This window comes from Octopus sinensis, linkage group LG11 (genome assembly GCF_006345805.1).
Source record: "Octopus sinensis linkage group LG11, ASM634580v1, whole genome shotgun sequence".
Taxonomy (NCBI): Eukaryota; Metazoa; Mollusca; class Cephalopoda; order Octopoda; family Octopodidae; genus Octopus; species Octopus sinensis.
Window position 1 is genome coordinate 44,154,016 of NC_043007.1, and position 21,368 is coordinate 44,175,383.

General features: G+C 39.2%; 1 protein-coding gene across 1 annotated transcript in view; it reads right to left on the reverse strand.

The window, feature by feature from the left end:
* Window positions 1-21,368, reverse strand: part of LOC115217608 — a 71,747-nt gene that overhangs the window by 14,747 nt on the left and 35,632 nt on the right. The window contains exons 8-9 of the mRNA XM_029787360.2: window positions 16,226-16,298; window positions 7,272-7,328 (exon numbers count right to left, since the gene is read on the reverse strand). Coding sequence (XP_029643220.1) covers window positions 7,272-7,328; window positions 16,226-16,298 — 130 coding nt within the window. The remainder of the gene's footprint in view (window positions 1-7,271; window positions 7,329-16,225; window positions 16,299-21,368) is intronic.

Genomic DNA, 21,368 nt, shown 5'->3' on the forward strand with positions numbered 1-21,368 from the left:
GCTGCATAGAGTGAGTTAGCTTGGCATGAATAGTGAAGCCCATAACCTATTTGGAAAATTTTACCTGTTGCCTGTTGGCTATTGGAAAGATATAACCGATTGGATTTGACCACACTAAGCCAGCTCAGCATGAATAATGAAGTCCATAGGCTATATGGGAGATATTATTTATTCCTTTTGATTAGATGACCCCTAAATGATGAAAGGCAAAGCTGACTTCAAGAGGCTTTGGACTCAGAATGCAGTAAGCCAGAACAAATACTGTAAGTCTAATGCCCGAACAACTCTGCTAGTTAGCCATTGTTTATCAACTAGACAGGAACATGTTACCAAACAATGTCATTAGCTCCAAACACAGCATACTTTAAATATAATGACTGCATAGTAAGAAGCCTGAGGCTATAGCAGAAGATAGTTGCCCAAGGCGTCATGTAGTGGGACTGAATCCAAAATCATGTAGTTGGGAAGCAAGCTTCTTACCACACAGCCATACCTGTGTCTATATATCATCATCATTGTTTAATGTCCATTTTCCATGCTGGCATGGGTTGGATGGTTTGACTGAGGTCTGGAGAGCCAGCGACTGCACCAGGCTCCAGGTTCTCTACTCCTTATATAGAGTTTGACCACCTCCTGTACGTACACCTTAGAACCATCATGGCATCTGATGTTGCTTTTTAAACTAGACAACGTTCTGAAAAGACACCCACATAGATTGCATATCCAATTTGGAACACCAAGAGCTGCAGATAAGTTCTGATCTTTGTGGATCTTAAAATGTCTTTTGTGGCCTCCATTAGATTTGCAAACTTTCTGGCATACACTACATTCAAAGGTGTGCACAGACAATAAGCAGAATAGTTGGTGGAAAGTTCGTTTTCCATGGGCTTGTAAATAAGATTTGAGCCCAGCAAAAGAAAGGCATGGTCTGTCACAAACTGTGCACACAAAAAGGTCATTGTGGTTCACTTTCTCAATCGTAACATTCTTCCTTAACCCTTAGTGTTTAAACCGGCCATATCCGGCCCAAATATTCTACATGTTTTATATTCAAACTGGCCATATCTAGCCTCTCACATCTAACCTACAGTGACATTCTAAAAATAAACAATCATATCATTGAAACCTCAAAGCTATAACAAAATGCATGACTAATTCAAAACAATTTGAATGAAAAAGTATTACATTTAATAGAGAAATTTGAACACCAAAGGGTTAAATCTCTTTTGAATCTTGCATGCATTATCCTGGCCTCTTCAAACACTTTCACTCCATTCCACACTTTTGTTCACCATCCAGTTTGATCTGAAGCAAGGGTTTCTATGTCCTCTGGATCCATTCCAAGTGACTTCATAGTAGTCCTTATGCCATCCTTAAACCTTATGTATATATATATACAAAAATAAAAAGAGCACTCCGTCAGTTGCGATGATGAAGGTCCCAGCTGGTACACTCAACGGAACAGCTTGCTCGTGAAATTAATGTGTAAGTGGCTGAGCACTCCACAAACGCGTGTAAGCTTAATGTAGTTCTTGGGGAGATTCAGCGTGACACAGTGTGTGACAAAGCTGACCCTTTGAAATACAGGTACTACTCATTTTTGCCAGCTGAGTGGACTGGAGCAACGTGAAATAAAGTGTCTTGCTCAAGGACACAACGCACTGCCGGGAATTGAACTCACGACCTTACGATCATGAGCCAAATGCCCCTAACCACTAAGCCACACATTAAATCCCTTAATTTCCCTCCCAGTAATAATCCCATTGATTCAGCTGAGAATGTGTCCACATTTGTCCACCTGTCCGTGTATGTGTTTGTGTTTGTTTCTCCTTGTCTTGACATTGTATGATGGTTGCAAATGAGCATCACAATCATAGAAACGGTGCTGTTTGTTTGCAATCTTCCATGAAAATGTGTCTGGTCATTGGAAATACCTTGGCAAAATGAAAGGCATCCAGCTGTACAAAATCCTCCTTAAACAATTCTGTTTGAGCCATGCAACCATGGAAAAGTGAACATTAGAACAATGATGATGATAATGATACTGTTTTGATGAAACCATATCAAGCTTTAATAAAATATTGTAGAAAATTTTGTTACTGTTAATGAGTGATACTAGCTTCTGCATGTTTGAATTTAAATACAGTATTAGTGAAGTTGTGGCCAATGCTGGTGTCACATAGCAGGCACCTGTGCCAGTGGGAATATGCTGTGCCTGGAAAGACTTGTCAAGTCAAGTGAAACCATAGTTATGGTTGATGCTGGTGTCACATAACTAGCACCTGTGCTGCTGGCATGTAAAAAGTACCCATTTCACTCATGGAGTGGTTGGTGTTAGGAAGGGCAACCAGCCATAGAAACTATGCCAGATCAAACTGAAACCAAGTGCAGCTCTCCAGCTTACCAGTTTCAGTCAAAAATCATGCGAGCAAGATTGCGTATACATATGTGTACATGTATTTGTGTGTATATTTTCATTTTGCATTTATATGTCTGTATATGTATGTGGTCTGTGTACATCTATCTGTGCATTTTGATGTATATATGTATATTGATGGTTTAGTATGAGTATATACTGTTGTGAAATATTTTAATATATCTTAATTTTAATTTTTATGTATTAATTGTATTAATCGAATTATATTTCTATATAATTAATGACAATCTGTATTTGAATCAACTCTTCAATTTAAGGTGTTTCCTCGATTTTTATAATTTATATTGAACTCATTTATTTTGTTTATCGCTTGCCTAAGACTGTTATTTGAAAGGACCAATGAAACAAATCCATTTTTAAAGGTGTATCCTTTAGCTAGTTTTGATCAAATTGTTATTTTGGTTCTATTTTAACAAAACTGTCCGACGAACGGGAACGTGAAACTCTGAGTAACAGCTTTTGTTATATTTCTGCTGCTTTTAAATAAAGTATATATATATATATAGTTAATCCAAACAAGAAAACAAAAAGACAACAACGCAAGGATGTGGAACAAATAAAATATTATTGGATGCTCAGGAAAGAAAGGAAGACGTTTCGAGCGGAGCTCTTCGTCGGAAACATAGGAGAAAGAAAGATCCCGAGACGGGAGGACAGAGGAAAAAAAATTGCAGGTAGTCTTCACAAGGTCACATACTAAAAAGACGGAAGTGGTAAAAAAGGAGGAAAATGTTTTTAAAAACAGGAGAGCTGAATCAAAGAAGGAATGGTAAAAAAAGGTGTGCGAGATGACAAGGGTGTGTGTGTGAGTGTGCGTGTGTGTATGGTGGACAAGGGCTAGTAGCAGGCAGTAGTAGAATTAAAGGAGTGGTGTGGGGGTACCCTAGCAAGTTGGAAACAGGGAGGTATGCGTGTATATGTATCGTGTGTGTATTTTGTTGTAGTATGTGTGTGTGTACGTGTGCGTTTTTTTGTGTGTATGGCGAGTAACTGTGCTTAACTAAGTGCGTGTGTGCGTGTACGTGCGTATAGGTATAATTGTGTGCGTGTGTGCGTGTACGTGCGTATAGGTATAATTGTGTGCGTGTATGTATGGTTGTGTGCCGTATGGGATGTATGTGTGGGTTCATTTGTGTGTGTGCGTTTGTATGTGTGTGTGTGTAAGCGTAAATGGATGTATATGCGTGTATCCGTGGGGTGTGAGTTTCTTTTTGCGCGTGTGCGTGTATGTGTGCGCATGTTTTGGTGTGCGTATGTGTGTGCGCATGTTTTGGTGTGCGTATGTATGTACGTATGTGTATGTGTGCCTGCACGTGGAGGTATATGTTGTGTGTATGTATATGTGTCGGTGTGTATGTGAATTAGTGTGTGTTAGTACGTGTGTATGTGTGTGTGCGTGTATTGTATATATATGTAAATGTGTGTGTACGTGCGTGGGAGTGAATGTATGTATGTGCGTGTGTGTACAAATGTAGGGGTTTATATGTGTGTTTATATGTTTATATGTGTGTATATATATGCATGCAAGGACACACTTCACAACTGAAAGACTGATGGAAAAGACTCTTGCGGTGAAGGGCGCATGCGAATCCCCAGGCACACACGCACACGCCCAGACGTACGCCTGAAATAAAGCCAGACCCCACAGGCATGCGTGCATGCATGTATGTATGTGTGCATGCATGCATGCATGTGTGCGTGTGCATGCGAGTGTGTATGTGTGTATGTATGTCCGTATGAGTGTATGTAAGTATGTGTGTATATGTGTATGTGTGTGTATGTATGTGTGTATGTATGTATGTGTGTGTATGTGTGTATGTATGTATGTGTGTATGTGTGGAAGTGTGTGTGTGTGTATGTATGTGTGTGTACGTATGTGTGTGTGTGAATGTATGCGTGGGGAGTTGTGTGGGCGTAATGTATGTATGTATGCGTGTGTGTATGTATGTATGTATGCGTGTGTGTGTATGTATGCGTGTGCATGTGTATGTGTGTGTGTATGTATGTATGTGTGAGTGAGTGTATAGGTGTATGTCTGTATGTATGTATGTCTTGTGTATGTATGTATGTGTGTAGGTATGTATGTGTCTGTATGTGTGTAAGTGTGTGTGCATGTATGTATGTAGGTATGTAGGTGTGCGCACGTGCATGCATGTATGTGTGTATGTGTGTATACACACACATGCACACACGAACACACACAAACACACAACGCACGCATATGGGGCCGGCCGCACCCCAGGCACGCGCGCGCCCGCAGACCCATGAACTTCCACACCAAAAAATAAAGGAACTCCATCAATCCCTCAACTAAAAAGCGTGCGCCTGGATACAAATATATGTATGTGTGTGTGCATGCGTGTAAACGTGTGCGTGTTTATGCATGTGTGTGTGCATGCGTGTATGTGTGTGTGTGTATGTACGTATGTGTGTGTGTGTATGTGTGTATGTATGTGCGTATGTGTGTATGTATGTGTGTGTGTTTGTATGTGTGTGCATGTGTGTATGTGTGTATGTATGTGTATGTTTGTTTGTTTGTGTGTGTATGTATGTATGTATGGTGTGTGTGTGTGTGTGTGTGAATGTATGCGTGTGTGCATGGGGTTTCCTCTGGGGTTGTGTGGGCATAATGTACATGCACGTGACGTGCGTGTATGTGTGGGTATGCATGTGTGTTTCTGTATAAGAATTAAAAAAAAAACAAAAAAAAAATGGAGAGGGGAGTGAGAAAGAGAGGTGGAGCGCAGACACTAAGAGGAGGGGGCTGTGTTGAGTCCGTGTGGGGTATTGGTTTGTAGAGTGAAGATGAAGCGTTGCTCCAAGTGGAGCCTGGATTGGGGAAGACCGTTGTGTGGGGCGAGATCAAACACTGGGATGTCATCGGGGGAATGGCTGGCCGAGCGGAAGTGACGTGCGACGGGAGAAAAAGACCGTAGGTGAACATCCCTCAGATGTTCGGCGAATCGGTCTGACAAACGGCGTCCCGTCTGTCCTATATACAGCATTCCGCAGAGGTTGCATTTAATACAGTATATGAGGCCAGACGAAGTGCACGTAAAAGAATGTCTGATATGTACAGTTCGCTGGTTGGAGCCGGTGACAGCAGTGGTGTTGGTGATGAAGGGGCAGGTGTTGCAGCGGGATCTAGAGCACGGGAATGATCCGTGTGGGGCTGAGGGGGAAGGAGAGAGGGTGCTATGGACCAGGAGGTCGCGTAGATTCCGGGCTCGTTTGAAGGACAAGGGCGGGTTGGGGAAAATGGGGCGGTTCATGGGATCAAGCTGGAGGTGACGGAAGGCACGTATCTTCCGACGAAGGGGTAGAGTAGAGGTGTGGAAAAGGAGGGAAAGGGGGTGCGGTTGGGGGGTAGGTGAGAGGAAGGAGAAAGGGTGGAGATTGGGGGGGTATAGTAACAACAGTGTGAGGAAGCGGAGTGGTGGGATGACTGGGGTCAGGAAGAGGGGGTGCAGAGGTGTGAGGAGGAGGGTAGGGGTGGTTGGGTGAAGATGGGTTAGGCGTAGGAAGGTCAGGGTGGGATGTGGGGGGTCTGTGGAGGGGGGGTGGAGGGGTCGGGGGAGCATGTAGGGGAAGGGGGTGAAGGGTTGAGGAGGTGGTGGAGTTTTTTGTTTTTTGTGTGTGTGTGAGGAAATTGTGGAGTTGGTGGTTGAGATTAAGAATGAAGCGGAGAATAGGTTGGCTGAAGAGTGGAGGGCAGAGGGAGGAGAGAAGGAGGTAAGCCTGGGCAAGTTTGTGGTCAAGGGAGTGAAGGAGAGGGCGGGTGGAGCGGATGGTGGCACGGATGAGGAGGCGGGAGGTGCGAGCGAGGGTGGGTTCGATGAAGGGGGAGGAATAGGGGGTAGCGTGGAACTTCAAGAGGAAGCCACGGGGTGTGACGTGATCGTGGAGGCAACGGCTGAGGAAGGAGAGATGGCTAGAGTGGCGAGTTTTTTTAAAAAGTAAGTGAGAAAGTTTTTTTGCGGGTGGTAAGCACTGCGGGGGGAAGAAGGCGAGAAAGCGGCTAAGAAGGGATTGAAGGCGTTGGATGAACGAGTGCAAGTCAGTGGTGAAAGTTTGTGTAGGTGTAGGTGGTGGTGACACAGAAGAAAAAAAGGAAGAAAAAAAGTTTGAACACACACATATATATATATACGACAGGCTTCTTTCAGTTTCCGTCTACAAAATCCATTCACAAGGCTTTGGTCAGCCTGAAGCTATAGTAGAAGACACTTGCCCAAGGTGCCATGGTTCTTACCACACAGCCACGCCAGCACCTATACATATATATTTATGCATTATTTATTTTATCATGAAATTAAAACAAGTCTTAGTTGTTGGTTAATGAAGGTTTACAAGTTGTTTGTTATACTGACAATATTATACACACACACATATATATATATACAGTGGTGAGCTAGCAGACAGAACCGTCAGCATGCAGGGCAAAATGGTAAGTGGTATTTAGTCCATCTGTATGTTGTTTGTTCAAATTCCACCAAGGTCAACTTTGCCTTTCATCCTTTCGGGGTCAATAAAATAAGTGCCAGTTGAACATATGGGGTTGATTTAATCAACTTATCCCCTCCTAAACCTGCTGACCTTGTGTCAAAATTTGAAAGCCATATTTTAGATGTATATATATATTAACAATTCAAAATGGCCATCCTTTGCTTTCATCATAGCCCTTAGTTTTTCTTAACTGAAGTGCATAATTTACTATGTTTAAATAATGGGTAGATGTATATTCCATAACCTGGTATATTTTTCTCACAAATTCTTTTCTGTTACACAGAAACAGAAAAAAAAAAAAAAATCAATTTAAATATGAAAACATTACCTTTTAATGCTTTCTCCAAATTCAAATATACAATTATTTCACATGACTGTCTCATACCTGCAAATAAAGGGAGAATGCATTTATCTTTGACTACATCAAGAAACAGACTTCCTTAATTTTAGACATGAACAAATGAAGCAAGCTGTATTTATAATATAAAATAACAGTAATTATTTATAACACAGGCAAATAACCATAAAATGTATGGGACTAGGAAGAAAATTTCGTAGATGCATTTATTCCCCACTACTTTGAGCCTATTAGAAGGCTGTGTATATATATATATATATATATATATATATGGTATGGTCATGTGGCGAGAATGGATGAAGATAGTTGTGTGAAAAAGTGCCACACCCTAGCGGTTGAGGGAACCTGTGGAAGAGGCAGACCCAGGAAAACCTGGGACGAGGTGGTGAAGCACGACCTTCGAACTTTAGGTCTCACTGAGGAAATGACTAGAGACCGAGTCCTCTGGAAGTGTGCTGTGCGCGAGAAGACCCGGCAGGACAAGTGAGTCCATAACCCGTGGCCTTCTACTTGGGATGGAGCCAGCCTACGTATGCATACCTTCCCTTCTTGGGACACAAAACTCTACTTGTGAAGACCTGTTGAGGCAAGTGAGGATCAACTCTACTTGTGAAGACCTGTTGAGGCAAGTGAGGATCAGAATCGAAATCGATCAATGGAAATTGCAGATGTGTTACCAGTGCCGGTGGCATGTCGAAACTCTACTTGTGAAGACCCGTTGAGGCAAGTGAGGATCAGAATCGAAATCGATCAATGGAAATTGCAGATGTGTTACCAGTGCCGGTGGCATGTAAGAGAACCTTCCGTTTCGTGACCGTTGCCAGCACCGCCCCGTTTCGTGTCCGTTGCCAGCCTCGCCTGGCCCTTGTGCCGGTGGCATGTAAAAAGCACCATCCGTTCGTGGCCGTTTGCCAGCTCTGTCTGGCACCTGTGCGGGTGGCACGTAAAAAGCACCCACTACACTCACGGAGTGGTTGGCGTTAGGAAGGGCATCCAGCCGTAGAAACACTGCCAGATTTGACTGGGCCTGATGAAGCCTTCTGGCTTCACAGACCCCAGTAGAACCGTCCAACCCATGCTAGCATGGAAAACGGACGCTAAACGATGATGATGATGATGATGATATATATATAAATAATAATAATAATAATAATTGCACGACTAGGCACTGCACACATCCTACACAGAACACTTTCCATACAATAACCATCAGAGCATCACAACAAATCACAGCACATACCCAAGGCACACAGAGCTGCGCTCGGTAGTGAAGTGAAAGCACGCTATAAAAATAAAACTACTGAATAATAATAATAATAATAATAATAATAATAATAATAATAAAGATGGAAAATGCACACAGTTTACATAGTTTTAATATATTTTAAATGATAGAATACTGTGGTAATTGACTGATTTCATGTTTCACTAATCATGATGTTGAAATTATTGTAATTTCGTATTTTCTTATTCTATCATTTAAAATGTATTAAAACTAAGTAAACTGTGTGCATTTTCCTTCTTTTATTATTATATGTATTTTTTTGCATTACAACTCACCACATGGGGATAATCGGAATTCTCTTCCTCCTTTTTTTTACTATATGAGTATATAGGGAAAAATTATTTAGGCAGGTAGCGTAAGAGTTCTCAAGTATATTCCAAGTTCCGGCTAACCACATCAAAGAGTAAGAAGCATCAATGATCGTTTAGGGAGGTGGTTCTCAACTGGGATCCACCCAACATAATAGCAAATTGGCAATCCACAACAGTATTTTAAGGGCCACTGAAAATATTTTACTTTAGATGTATGTATTGGTATGTATTGCAAGAAGCAGCTAGGTTTCTTTCTCCAACATTTTTCATAGTTCAAATTATACAAGTTAATATGTGAAAAATAAAATAGGAATTTTAAAAGAAGTTTCTAAAAGACTAGTTTTTAAACATCAGCATAAAATAGTAATCAAAGGGGCCCATATATAAAAAATGGTTGAGAACCCCTTGTTTAAGGTGAGCAATCCTGCTGTAATTCTTCTGATGGGTAAATCCAGGTTCACTTCCCAATAGAATAATGAAATAAATTTGCCATGAATAAATAAACTCAGTTCACTTCAAAATACTTGTAGAAAAACCTTGAATGAATGTGCATAGCAGAATATAGTGAGTTTGCATACACAACTGCACACACTTCGTGCAGCAGAAATACATGTCTGTCATTTTAACTAGCTAATTATACTGCATAACTAACTGATAAATTAAGAGAAAAATTTGAAGATGTACCAATCTCCATATTCTGTACGTACGTGTGTGTGTATATATATATACTAGCAGTATCGCCCGGCGTTGCTCGGGTTTGTAAGGGAAATAACTATATAAGCATTTTTAGAGAGTTATAGCCAAAAAATAGCAAAAAATGCATTAAAAATGGAAAAAATATGATGGTAAATTTTTTAAAAAATCGTTGACTCATCGTAGACATTTTTAGAGAGTTACTTCCCTTATATAATAGCGAAAAAATGCATTAAAATGGAAAAAAAACGATGGTAAATTTTTTTTTAAAATCGTAGACTCATGTAGACGCTTTCTTAGCCATTTCTGTTTTGGTGTCTTCAAGCCATGAAGTCGTTGTTCTAAAAGAACACTGGTCTCCTTGACAACGCATTACGACGTTGATTTCCTTACACTCCCTTCCCCACAGGTGCAGGTGTGAGCGTGGACGCCAACTCCGCCGCCATCGACACACGAAAAATTATGCATTAAAATGGAATAAAAAATGATGTTAAATTATTTTTAAAATCGTAGACTCATCGTAGATGCGCGCTAATATTCAGATGGGCTCGATATGAATCACGACTATAAGCTACCCGAATTTGGTTAAACTGCACCACAAAATGTGGGAGTAGTTAGGAATCTAAATCGAAGGGGACAGACACTCACACAACTACAGTTTTATATATATAGATATACATAGCGCAGTAGTGGTGAGATGTGACAGCAAAGAAAAGCATACATTCACTCTCTGCATGCAATTAGACTCGGAAAGTTCGTGAGGAACCCATTGACCCAATTTGCTGACTTTTCCGATAGCACACAGGTCTCAATGAATGGTTGAATGACCAAATCCAAGCTTCTCTGCTAGTTCCTCAACAGTTACGATGAGATTTTGTTCCACCAGGGTTTCAGGATGTCCTTGTCGAGTTCTACAGATCTTTCAGGATGAGGCTCGTCTTCTAGGCTGTAGTTTATGGCTCGGGATTTCTGGAACCACCATTGACACTGCCTTACGCTTATTGTCCAATCCCCATATACTGCATTAATATTTCTTGTACTTTGCACACATTTATATTCTGTTATTCTTTTATATGTTTCAGCCTTGAGGTTGTGGCCATGCTGGATCATGTGTGTGTGTGTGTGTGTCTATCTGTCTGTCTGTCTGTATGTATATATGTATATGTATGTGTGTGAACAATAATATTTTCAACAGATGTGTTGCAAATGTATCTGATTGTTCTCAAGCTACAATACTGTGTGTGTGTGTGTATGTGTGTGTGTGTATGTATGTATGTATGTATGTATGTATGTATGTATATGTATGTATGTATGTATGTATGTATGTATGTATGTATGTGTGTATGTATGTATGTATGTGTGTGTGTATGTATGTGTGTGTGTATGTGTGTGTATGTATGTATGTATGTATGTATGAGTGTATGTTTACTTTATTACTAACACAAGCCACTACGGTTATTTAATGTAAAGTCTTCCTTAAATCACTCTCTCTCTCGCTATTTACTCTCTTCCAAGAACATTTTCACTCACTCTTAGCTCCCCATACATTTTACTCATGTATCTATCAGCGTCATAGACAGAATACTTTCAGTTTAGTCTTCCTCAAATCACTGTCGCTATTTACTTTCATTTTATTCGTTGCCCACTGTGTGTGTGCGTTTGCGTGTGGTGTAAACCAGACTAAGAAAAGCATTTGACACACACACCAGAATGTGAGTTTTCTGTAAATTTTGCTTAATTGGAGTTTAAATTTTAAAAACTGGACCTGGCATGACGCGATGCATTGTACTCTTAAAAATGCTAGGTAAATTGTAATTGAAGAAATCCTATATTGTAGATTTCTATAACTCCCAAAGGGAGGCAGATAAAATCTGCCTTTTATAATAAGAGATATATATATATATATATATATATATATATAGAATAACAAGGTAGTCAGAATGTTGGATGGTTATATATATTTTTATTTACATTTTTAGCACTTTCTTGTTATCAGATTTATGAAAAAAGTGGTTTACAGTCAGTTTGCTTCGCCTTTTTTATAAAATTGAAACTGATGGTGTTTTAGAAAGGGAGAGGGAGGAGAGAGGAACAAATCAGAAAGGAAGGTGCAAGGGTGGAAGAGGAGGAGAGAGTGGGAGATAGTGAAGCTATCAAAGAGAAAAGTAAGTAGGAGTGTATTTTGGAGGATTGTGAAGGGAGGGAAAAGAAAAAAGTTTGAGAGGGAGGGAGAGATACAGGTGGTGCTTCCCAACATTCATGAATACAGTGCCAAGATACTTAAACTTCTCCACTTGCCTCAGTGATGTTGCACTAAAATACAGAGTGCGCTGGGAAGACAATCTGAAGAGGAAAATGTTTCAGTCTTTGCAGCACTCGCCAGTGAACTTATTCAGTGCATGCTGGAGATATTTTCTGATGAACCAAGTAAAAGAACAAAAACAAAAAAAAGATTGGTCATGAATGACCTAGAAAGTTACCCGCCAAAGCATAAGTCTGTTATTGAGATTATATGGATCTTATCACATTTCTAGGTAATTTGACATCAGGAAAATGTGACTGACCCACAACACCACTCTCTTTTGAAAACACGAGGATTGCATGTAGGGTTTGAACTCGCTCACTTTTCATGAACATGGTGATGTTTGCAAATGCATCTTTATGAAAAGCATGATGCACATGCAAAATGTTGACTCATAGGGTATAACAGGCACCCAATTTACTAACCATTCATTTCCCAAACACAACAAGCATGCCAAGACTGACATAAAATCAGAGGGAGTAAACCATCAGATGTTTCCATGCTGGTCAATGTCCATGGGTCACTTCTAATGACTTGAACTGCAGTATTTGGACAACTGAGCAGCTGAGAGAATGACACAATGCCACAAACAGCACGGATGATCATCCATGCAGTGGCTGACCAAGGGTTACAATGGCATGTCAAGATCACCACCTGCACCGACGGCACTTGCAGGACCAATTCTGGAGGACAACAGAATCAGCTAAGCAGACCATAGGGACTCACCACAGACCCATTTGTGCAGAGACAGTTCACTGCTGACTGAGATCTTCTAATCTGTCTTGTCAACGTCCAGCTAGGGGCCCCATTTTCACAAATTGACATCGACAGGTATGTCTGCAGTGGGCTGAAAAACATCAGAACTAGTGATATCAGTAGTGGAGGACTATAGTCTTCTCTGACAAAAGTCAATATTGCATTTCTGTGGCAGATGGCAGAGCTAGGGTTTGGAGAAGAAGGGGTGAATGTCATGCTGATGGCGTGGTGGACAGAAACTCGTGGGGAGGACAGAGCATCATGGTATGGGGCAGAACAGCACTCAACCAGAAACATCAGCCAAGGCTGGGGCAATGGAGTAATTGCTGCTTGCTACATTGACCAAATGTTGAGGCCTCATATTGTTATACTTTGTCCATCATCAGAATCACGTGTTCCAACATAACAATGCCCGTGCCCAAACTGCCAGGTTGACAACAGACTTCCTCCACCAGCACAACATCCAGACTGCCATGGCTTGCCCTAAGTCTGGACTTGAACTCCATAGAGCACCTGTGGGAAGAAATCCAAAGAAAGCTAAATGACATCTGTCCAAGGCTGACAACTGCAAGCTTTAACAGAGTGTGATTTGCTATCCCCATGGCCTTCAATTTGGTGCATTCAATGTACAGAAAATGCCTGGCTGTAATCAATGATAATGGTGGTCACACAAAACATTGAGTTCATCTCTTTAGATCCAGGACACTCCATCATTATGTGACACCATGTGACTTTAAACACATTTCAGGAAATAAAGTTTTATCATTGAGAGAAAAAAGTTTCTTAATTAGCACTTTTCAATCAATGCTATAGCAGTCTGTTAATAAACTGGTTTCTATGTGTGAGACATTTCTTTTGTGGTTCAGTTTATACATGATAACACATATCCGTTTAATTCATCTAGCATGTTTCCCCATGCTAGCATTATTTGGACCAGGATATATTTGAGGGCAGGATTCCAAGGCTGGGTGCTTATCTAGATGCCAATCTTTAACTTGTTTTTAAAATAAGTGAATTTTCATTTTACCAGTTATGTCAACAAAGACTGTAAACATCTTTCACTCAAATGAAGCTGTAGGATGTGTGTGTGTGTGTGTGTGTGTGTGTAGACATAATATGCAGGCACAGCTTTGAGGTTAAAAAGTTCACATCATGACCACACAATTGGGCATATCCTTCAGTTGACCAATACTGTGTGAGTGAAATTTGATAAGCAGAGACTGTATAGGAGCCTACTGTAAGTGTTTGTATTGGTATGTTTTCCATTGAAGCTTTAGTTAGAAGCAACAAAGTTTTTCATAAAGAAAATATCCAGCAGTTAGGGAGTTTATGTGAAGTCATAGAATAAAGTATTTTATTTTGAAATAAGCAACAGTCAGCATCAGGGAGAACGACTGGCCGTAGAATACTGCCTCAACAAGCCTTAGCTAACCCATGCCAGTATATAAAAAGCAGACATAAAACTGATGATGAGGATGATAAGAAATACTAATTTATAATTAACTAGCAGTATCGCCCGGCGTTGCTCGGGTTTGTAAGGGAAATAATTATATAAGCATTTTTAGAGATGTAAAGTATAATAGCCATCTCAATATGGCTAACCACAAAGGGGGAGGGGTGTTACTGTAGCTTTTTACGTTCTGAGATTTAATAATAAATTTTAGAGAGTTACTTCCCTTATATATGTCAAAAATGGATTAAAAATGGAAAAAATGATGGTAAATTTTTTTTTAAATCGTAGACTCATCGTAGACGCGTGCTAATACCCAGACGGTCTCGATATGAATCACGACTATAAGATACCCGGTTTTGGTTAAACTGCACCGCAAAATGTGGGAGTAGTTAGGAATCTAAATCGTAGGAGACAGACACACAACCTCACTTTTATATATAAAGATTTCCTCTATTTACATAATATTGAGGTCTCTTTCTTTCTTTTGTTATCTTACTGTTTTTACCAATATATATATATATATATATATATAAATATATATATAGTTACAGAGATGTACTTGCATAGCAAGTGACTTGATCTGAGATCGTGTGCTGGAACGAAAACAGTTGCAGCGTTGAAGGTGTTTATAAGCCATTTAAGAAACACACAAAAACCATTAGATTCACTTCAACATTTAAATTTAATTTGTCAAATATTTTCGTCGCTTTGAGACCGCGACCTGTTAGCACGATATTTTTGTCAGTGAACAGGTCGCGGTCTCAAAGCGACGAAAATATTTTGACAAATTAAATTTAAATGTTGAAGTGAATGTAACGGTTTTGTGTGTGTTTCTTAAATGGCTTACAAACACCTTCCACGCTGCAATATATATATACACACATATATATATATGTATGTATGTATGTATGTGTGTATATGTGTATGCATGTATGTGTGTGTGTGTGCGTGTCTGTGCTTGTGATTGTCCTCCACCACTGCTTGACAACGAATGTTGGTTTGTTTACATCCCTGTCACCTAGTGGTTTGACAAAGGAAACAGATAGAATAAGTACAATGCTTACAAAAATAAAACTGGAGTTGATTCATTAAACTACAATTCTAAAAGGCATTGCCCCAGCATGGCCACAGACCAATGGCTGGAAAAAGCAGAAGAATAAAAGAATACATTCTCTGCTTTGGTCAAGGCATGAGAAAGCTTGAGTTTACATGAGAAGGCCTAACAGACCTGGTAGAAACAGCAGCCAAATCTCCCTCAAATCACACCTTACTGTCTTATGTATGTATATATATATATGAGCCAATGAGGGGGACCTCTACATGGTAGCTAGACCTGGTAGAAATAGCAGCCAAATTTCCCCCAAATCACACCTTACTGTCTTATCTATGTATATATGTATGTATGAGCCTATGAGGGAGACCCCTACATGGCAGCTAGACCTGGTGTAGAAATAGCAGCCAAATTCCCCCCAAATCACACCTTACTGTCTTATCTATGTATATGTATGTATGAGCCTATGAGGGAGACCCCTACATGGCAGCTAGACATGGTAGAAATAGCAGCCAAATCTCCCTCAAATCACACCTTACTGTCTTATCTTTCTGCTACTTGGATATAGGTGTTATATTCGTCGTAAAAAAACTTTCCTGTCACACACTCACGCACACGCACACACACACACACACACACGCACCCTCACACACACACACACGCGCACACCCACACACACACACGCACGTTAGCTTACAATTTTATTTATATATTTGCGTGTCTATGTGTTGAAAGAGGAAGTGGGAGGCAGAGTGAAAGAATCACTCACTACAGTAAGTCAATTACTTTCATTTTATTCGTTGCCCACTGTGTGTGTGCGTTTGCGTGTGGTGTAAACCAGACTAAGAAAAGCATTTGACACACACACCAGAATGTGAGTTTTCTGTAAATTTTGCTTAATTGGAGTTTAAATTTTAAAAACTGGACCTGGCATGACGCGATGCATTGTACTCTAAAAAATGGTAGGTAAATTGTAATTGAAGAAATGCTATATTGTAGATTTGTATAACTCCCAAAGGGAGGCAGATAAAATCTGCCTTTTATAATAAGAGATGATAACTAATTTCACTTACCACTTATTACTCCAGAGCTTCCTGGCATATCAGCAGCAAAGTGAATGTGATTTCTTTGCATTGTTTTCAAACCCTGAAAATATGAAAATATAAATATTACAAATCTAATTTAATTCTCACAAAATATGCAAAAGAAAATTCACTCTGCCTCTCTTTACAAATCTTCTGCTGCCTCTTCTCAGGCACTTTCTTTTTTTTTCTCTCATCACCTATATATTGTCCCCGCTTTCAGGGCCCTCACTAGTTCTTCAGTGAAGGTTTCAGCTAGTCCTTCCTTCTTAGAATGCCAGCTCCCTTTGAATTTACTCCCCGTTTATTTTTGATTGGAGTTGTCAACTTCAACTGTTCAAGAAAAACTTAACTGTATTGACCTCACCAGCACTTGAAGGGCTTGCAAAGGCCATAAGTACAATTCATTCCTCCTGATTAAACCAAGGAAATAAAAAAAGAGGGTACATTAATTCCTTTATTACCATATTTCTGCTGAAATTCACTTTTTTGTTTTAGTTTATTTTGAAAATAATGAATTTAATAAAATAATTTTGCCATTATTTATAGCTGGTGTTATGAACAAAAATATGTTGGAAGGTTTTCAGTTAAGACCACTTCAAAACAGGAAGTTTGTAACTCAGGTCAGTTGATATCAAAAATGATTAATCCTTTAAATCCCTTATCAGAGCATATTTATTTACATCCAGTTCAGATAACAAGACATTACTAGCTTTTGATTAAATAGATATTGCAAGTTTTACATTTTTAAAGTAACTTTTGATTTATTGTCTTAGAAACTTCTCCACATTGATCAATTCTTTAATTTTGTTTTCACTGCTTTTTCAGTCATTAAACAGCAACCATAATAGATTTTAGCTGATACTGACCCCTGTACTTTGGCACTTATTTATTTACCACATGCAACTCAGGCCTGTTCAAATAACTTACTTCTGGGAATTATATCAGTTAGAACAACTGCTTTCCACACCTCATTATTATTATTACTATTAATCATCTTCATGGCCATCATCAATATTTAGCATTTCCCATGCTGGCATGGATTAGATGGTTTGATTGGAACTGGTAAGCTGGAGAACTGCATCAGGATCCAGTCAGTTTTGACTTGGTTTTATGGTTGGATGCCCTTCCTAACACCAACCACTCCATAGAGTGTATTGGGTGCCCTTAATGTGACACCGGCACAGGTGCCTTTTATGCATGTTGGCATGCAGTAGGACTGAACCTGAAAACTTCAGGCCACAAAAACCAAGACTGTATTATATATAGGTACAGGCATGGTTATATGGTTAAGAAGCTTGCTTCCCAACCATGTAGTATTAAGTTCAGTCCCATCGAGCAGCACACTGGGTAAATGTTTCTACTATTGCCCCAGGGCTGACCATAGCCTTGTGAGTGGATTTGGTCAATAGAAACTGAAAGAAGCCTGTCATATATGAAAATATGTTTGTATATATGGGCTGTGCATGTGTTTGTGTGCATATATCCTCTTGTCTCAACCTCCTGTGATGGTTCTAAATGTATGTCATTGTTATACAAGTGATGTCATTTGTTTAGTGAGAAATATGTTTGACCATGGGGTGAGGGTTGGTGACAGGATTTTCAGTTAAAAGCAGAATAGCATTTCTTTGCCACATCATATAGTAAGAATGCTTATGATAGCACTGGTGGGACCATCAAGCACTTAACAGCATGAGAAAGTCTGCAGAAACCAGATCTTAACCCCAAAGCAGTTGTTTGAATTTTCCAGGAAAGAGATCAATATAGTAACCACTTTTTCTGTGGAGTTCAAGTCAGTTAACCAGATGTCACTGTTCACATTCAAAGGCATATGCAGAAACCATGAATTTTTTCCATGTAGTAATGATATACCCATGAGACTTGTATTTGGAAATCATTCATCAAAACTGCTACTGTAAGTTAATGTAAATATTATTTCAACTGAAGATATCTACCAAAGTCATAGTATGAGTGTCAGTATGATAATGATTAGTACTTTGGAGTGGTAAATTATGTTTCAGCTGAACACTGATGTTAATGTAAAGTTCCTTCATCCCAAAGGTCCCACCAATCAGTTTTTCTGGCCAAAAAATGATATCAGTTGGATTCACATAGACGACATAATTGTGAATGTGGATCCTCCTTTTTCTGAAAGCACTAGCAATTGTTTTTATCATTTTTTGTGTGATGATATACAAAGTTTGATGTGGTATGTATTAGACTAGCAAATAGATTTTAATTAGTTTCATTTTCCATTGTATAATGCTATTTATGACTTTTTACTAGTTTTCTTAATTTTTCTTCAGCTTTGGAAGGAAAAATCCAGCCTAAGAAAACTTTTATGATTGTCCCATCAACTATCAATATGGGACTGGTAGAATTTTTCTTCTTTTCAACCCCGTGAATCTGTAAAGGCATTATAAAAGTATGAGCCTCCATTTGCCAATGACATTGTACAATCAAAAGGTCAATATCCAAAGATTTTCAGAACTATCCTGCAAAACGAGTATTTCCATTCTGTGTCATTTTCAGGGGATGAAAATTGATATTTAGAGTAGTTTCAAATGCTGTACATTTACATTTCTATACTCACCACCAAGAGTATTTTCAGAATATGCATATAGTTCTATAAAGTTTCAACTTAGTGTTAAGAAGTTATTCTGGTTAAAAAGAAAAAAAAATTTCCACTTCATCCCATTTTTTACCATCTCATTACACAAGAACAGGCTTTTCAATAAGTAAATCCATGTATTCTATTAAGATTTCAGATTAGATGTAAGATGTATTAAGATGTAAGATTAGAGAATCTGGGGCATTCACCAACAGTTGTTATTAAGTAACAGCTGCCTAAACTAAATTTTTAATAAAAATAGCCCCTAAGATGTGGATTTTTGCAATTTTTGGTTAGAATTTTTTCTACATTGGCTCAATTAAAAAAATTGATATTTATTACCGAAAGGACTTGGGATGGTTGGGATTAAAGGAACATACTTTGCAATGTATGTTATCAAACCTATTAATAAAAGAAATTCAATATTTCAAAAACTGCCTAAAACTTTAAATGGCCATAATATCTGACTGGTAAAAGCTATGGAGCTAAACTTTTCAGAAATCACTCCTCTCAAATGGTAAAATTTGAAGAAAATCTAAGAACCTCACAACAGAACCTTTTCTTCTATTCTTTTATTTGTTTCAGTTATTTGACTGCAGTCATGCTGGAGCACCTCCTTTAGTTGAGCAAATCGACCCCAGGACTTATTCTTTGTTAGCCTAGTACTTATTCTATCAGTCTCTTTTGCCGAACTGCTAAGTTATGGGGACATAAACACACCAGCATATACACACACACACATATTATATATATATATATATATATAAAAGACCAAAAAGGGTACGGGAGCCGCTATATATATATATATATATATATATGTATATGTAAAAAAATACAAACTGGGACAAGAACGCAAAACATTTAGAAGACGATACAAAAAACACCGTCTTCTAAATGTTTTGCATTCTTGTCCCAGTTGTATTTTTTTACATATACACACACACACACATATATATATATGTGTATATCTATATATATATATATATATATTATATATATATATATATACACATACGACAGGCTTCTTTCAGTTTCCATCTACCAAATCCACTCAAAAGACTTTGGTCGGCCCAAGGTTATAGTAGAAGACACTTGCCCAAGGTGCTACGCAGTGGGAAAGAACCAGGAACCATGTGGTTGGTAAGCAAGCTACTTACCACACAGCCACTTCTTGCACCTTGAATTTTGAATTTTCACTGAAACGATCCATTTATCATTCATTTCCTCACTATCACTTCTCTGCTCATATAATAAGGGGTATATATATATATATATACAGACACACATATATGCCACTGCACTAAAAAAAACTGAAACAGTGTAGTGGATGAGCTATAGGGATAGTCTGAGAAAACTACAGCTCTACTCCTTGGAGTGAAGGCATGACAGATATGCAATCATATACATATGGTAAATCCTAGAAGGGCTAGGTTTCTTTGAATATGGCATGAAAAAGTTACTTTCCCATTGGGCTGCAGTTGTTGAAAACGATTGGTGATTACTCTCTTGATTAAAACTATTCAGATAAACATAGTTTAGATCCATTTTTATATTCTTTCTGGCAAAACGCAATTACTTTCTGAACACCCTAATATATATATTAATATACATATACAGGGGTTTTTTTCAATGGCGGCCCATTTTCGCGGGGTTCCACTATTTCCCTTCTCTCTCTCCCTCTTTTACGTTGTCTGCCATCCCCCCTCTTCCTTTGCTAAGAGCATTTTTAAGCCAGCCCGTCATATTCCCGTGTCAGGCCGAAGAACGAAATGTTCCCAAGATAAGAGAGTCTTTCTAATCTAATGTTGTGGTTGAGCTGTTTATTATTTATTATTATTACTATTATTATTAGTATTAGTATTGTCCCTTTGATCCTCGGTCGACAGTTTGCTTATTATTATTATTATTATTATTATTATTATTATTATTACTATTTTCAGCTTCGCCTCGTATTGCATATTATTTCTCCATACAGGGGTTTTTTTCAATGGCGGCCCATTTTCGCGGGGTTCCACTATTTCCCTTCTCTCTCTCCCTCTTTTACGTTGTCTGCCATCCCCCCTCTTCCTTTGCTAAGAGCATTTTTAAGCCAGCCCGTCATATTCCCGGTGCACCCACCCTTGCCCACCCCCACCACCAATACCGGATATCTCTATATTTTTGCTCCATCTATACCGGATGTCGCTTCTCCCACCACCATTATAGGTGTCTACTCTTCGAACCCCCCTCTTCAATACGCTATTTCACCATGCATTACCCCTCTCTTGATATCCTACGTTCTACTTGCCTAGAACCTGTCATCATTTCTCTGAACCACCCCTCCCCACTGGTGCTCCCCTATATTTCTGCACCCCCCCCCACAAAAAGCACCATCCGAACATGGCCGATGCCAGACCCCTCTGGCACCTGTGCAGGTGGCACGTAAAAAACACCCACTACACTCGCGGAGTGGTTGGCGTTAGGAAGGGCATCCAGCTGTAGAAACACTGCCAGACTAGACTGGAGCCTGGGGCAGTCCCTAGC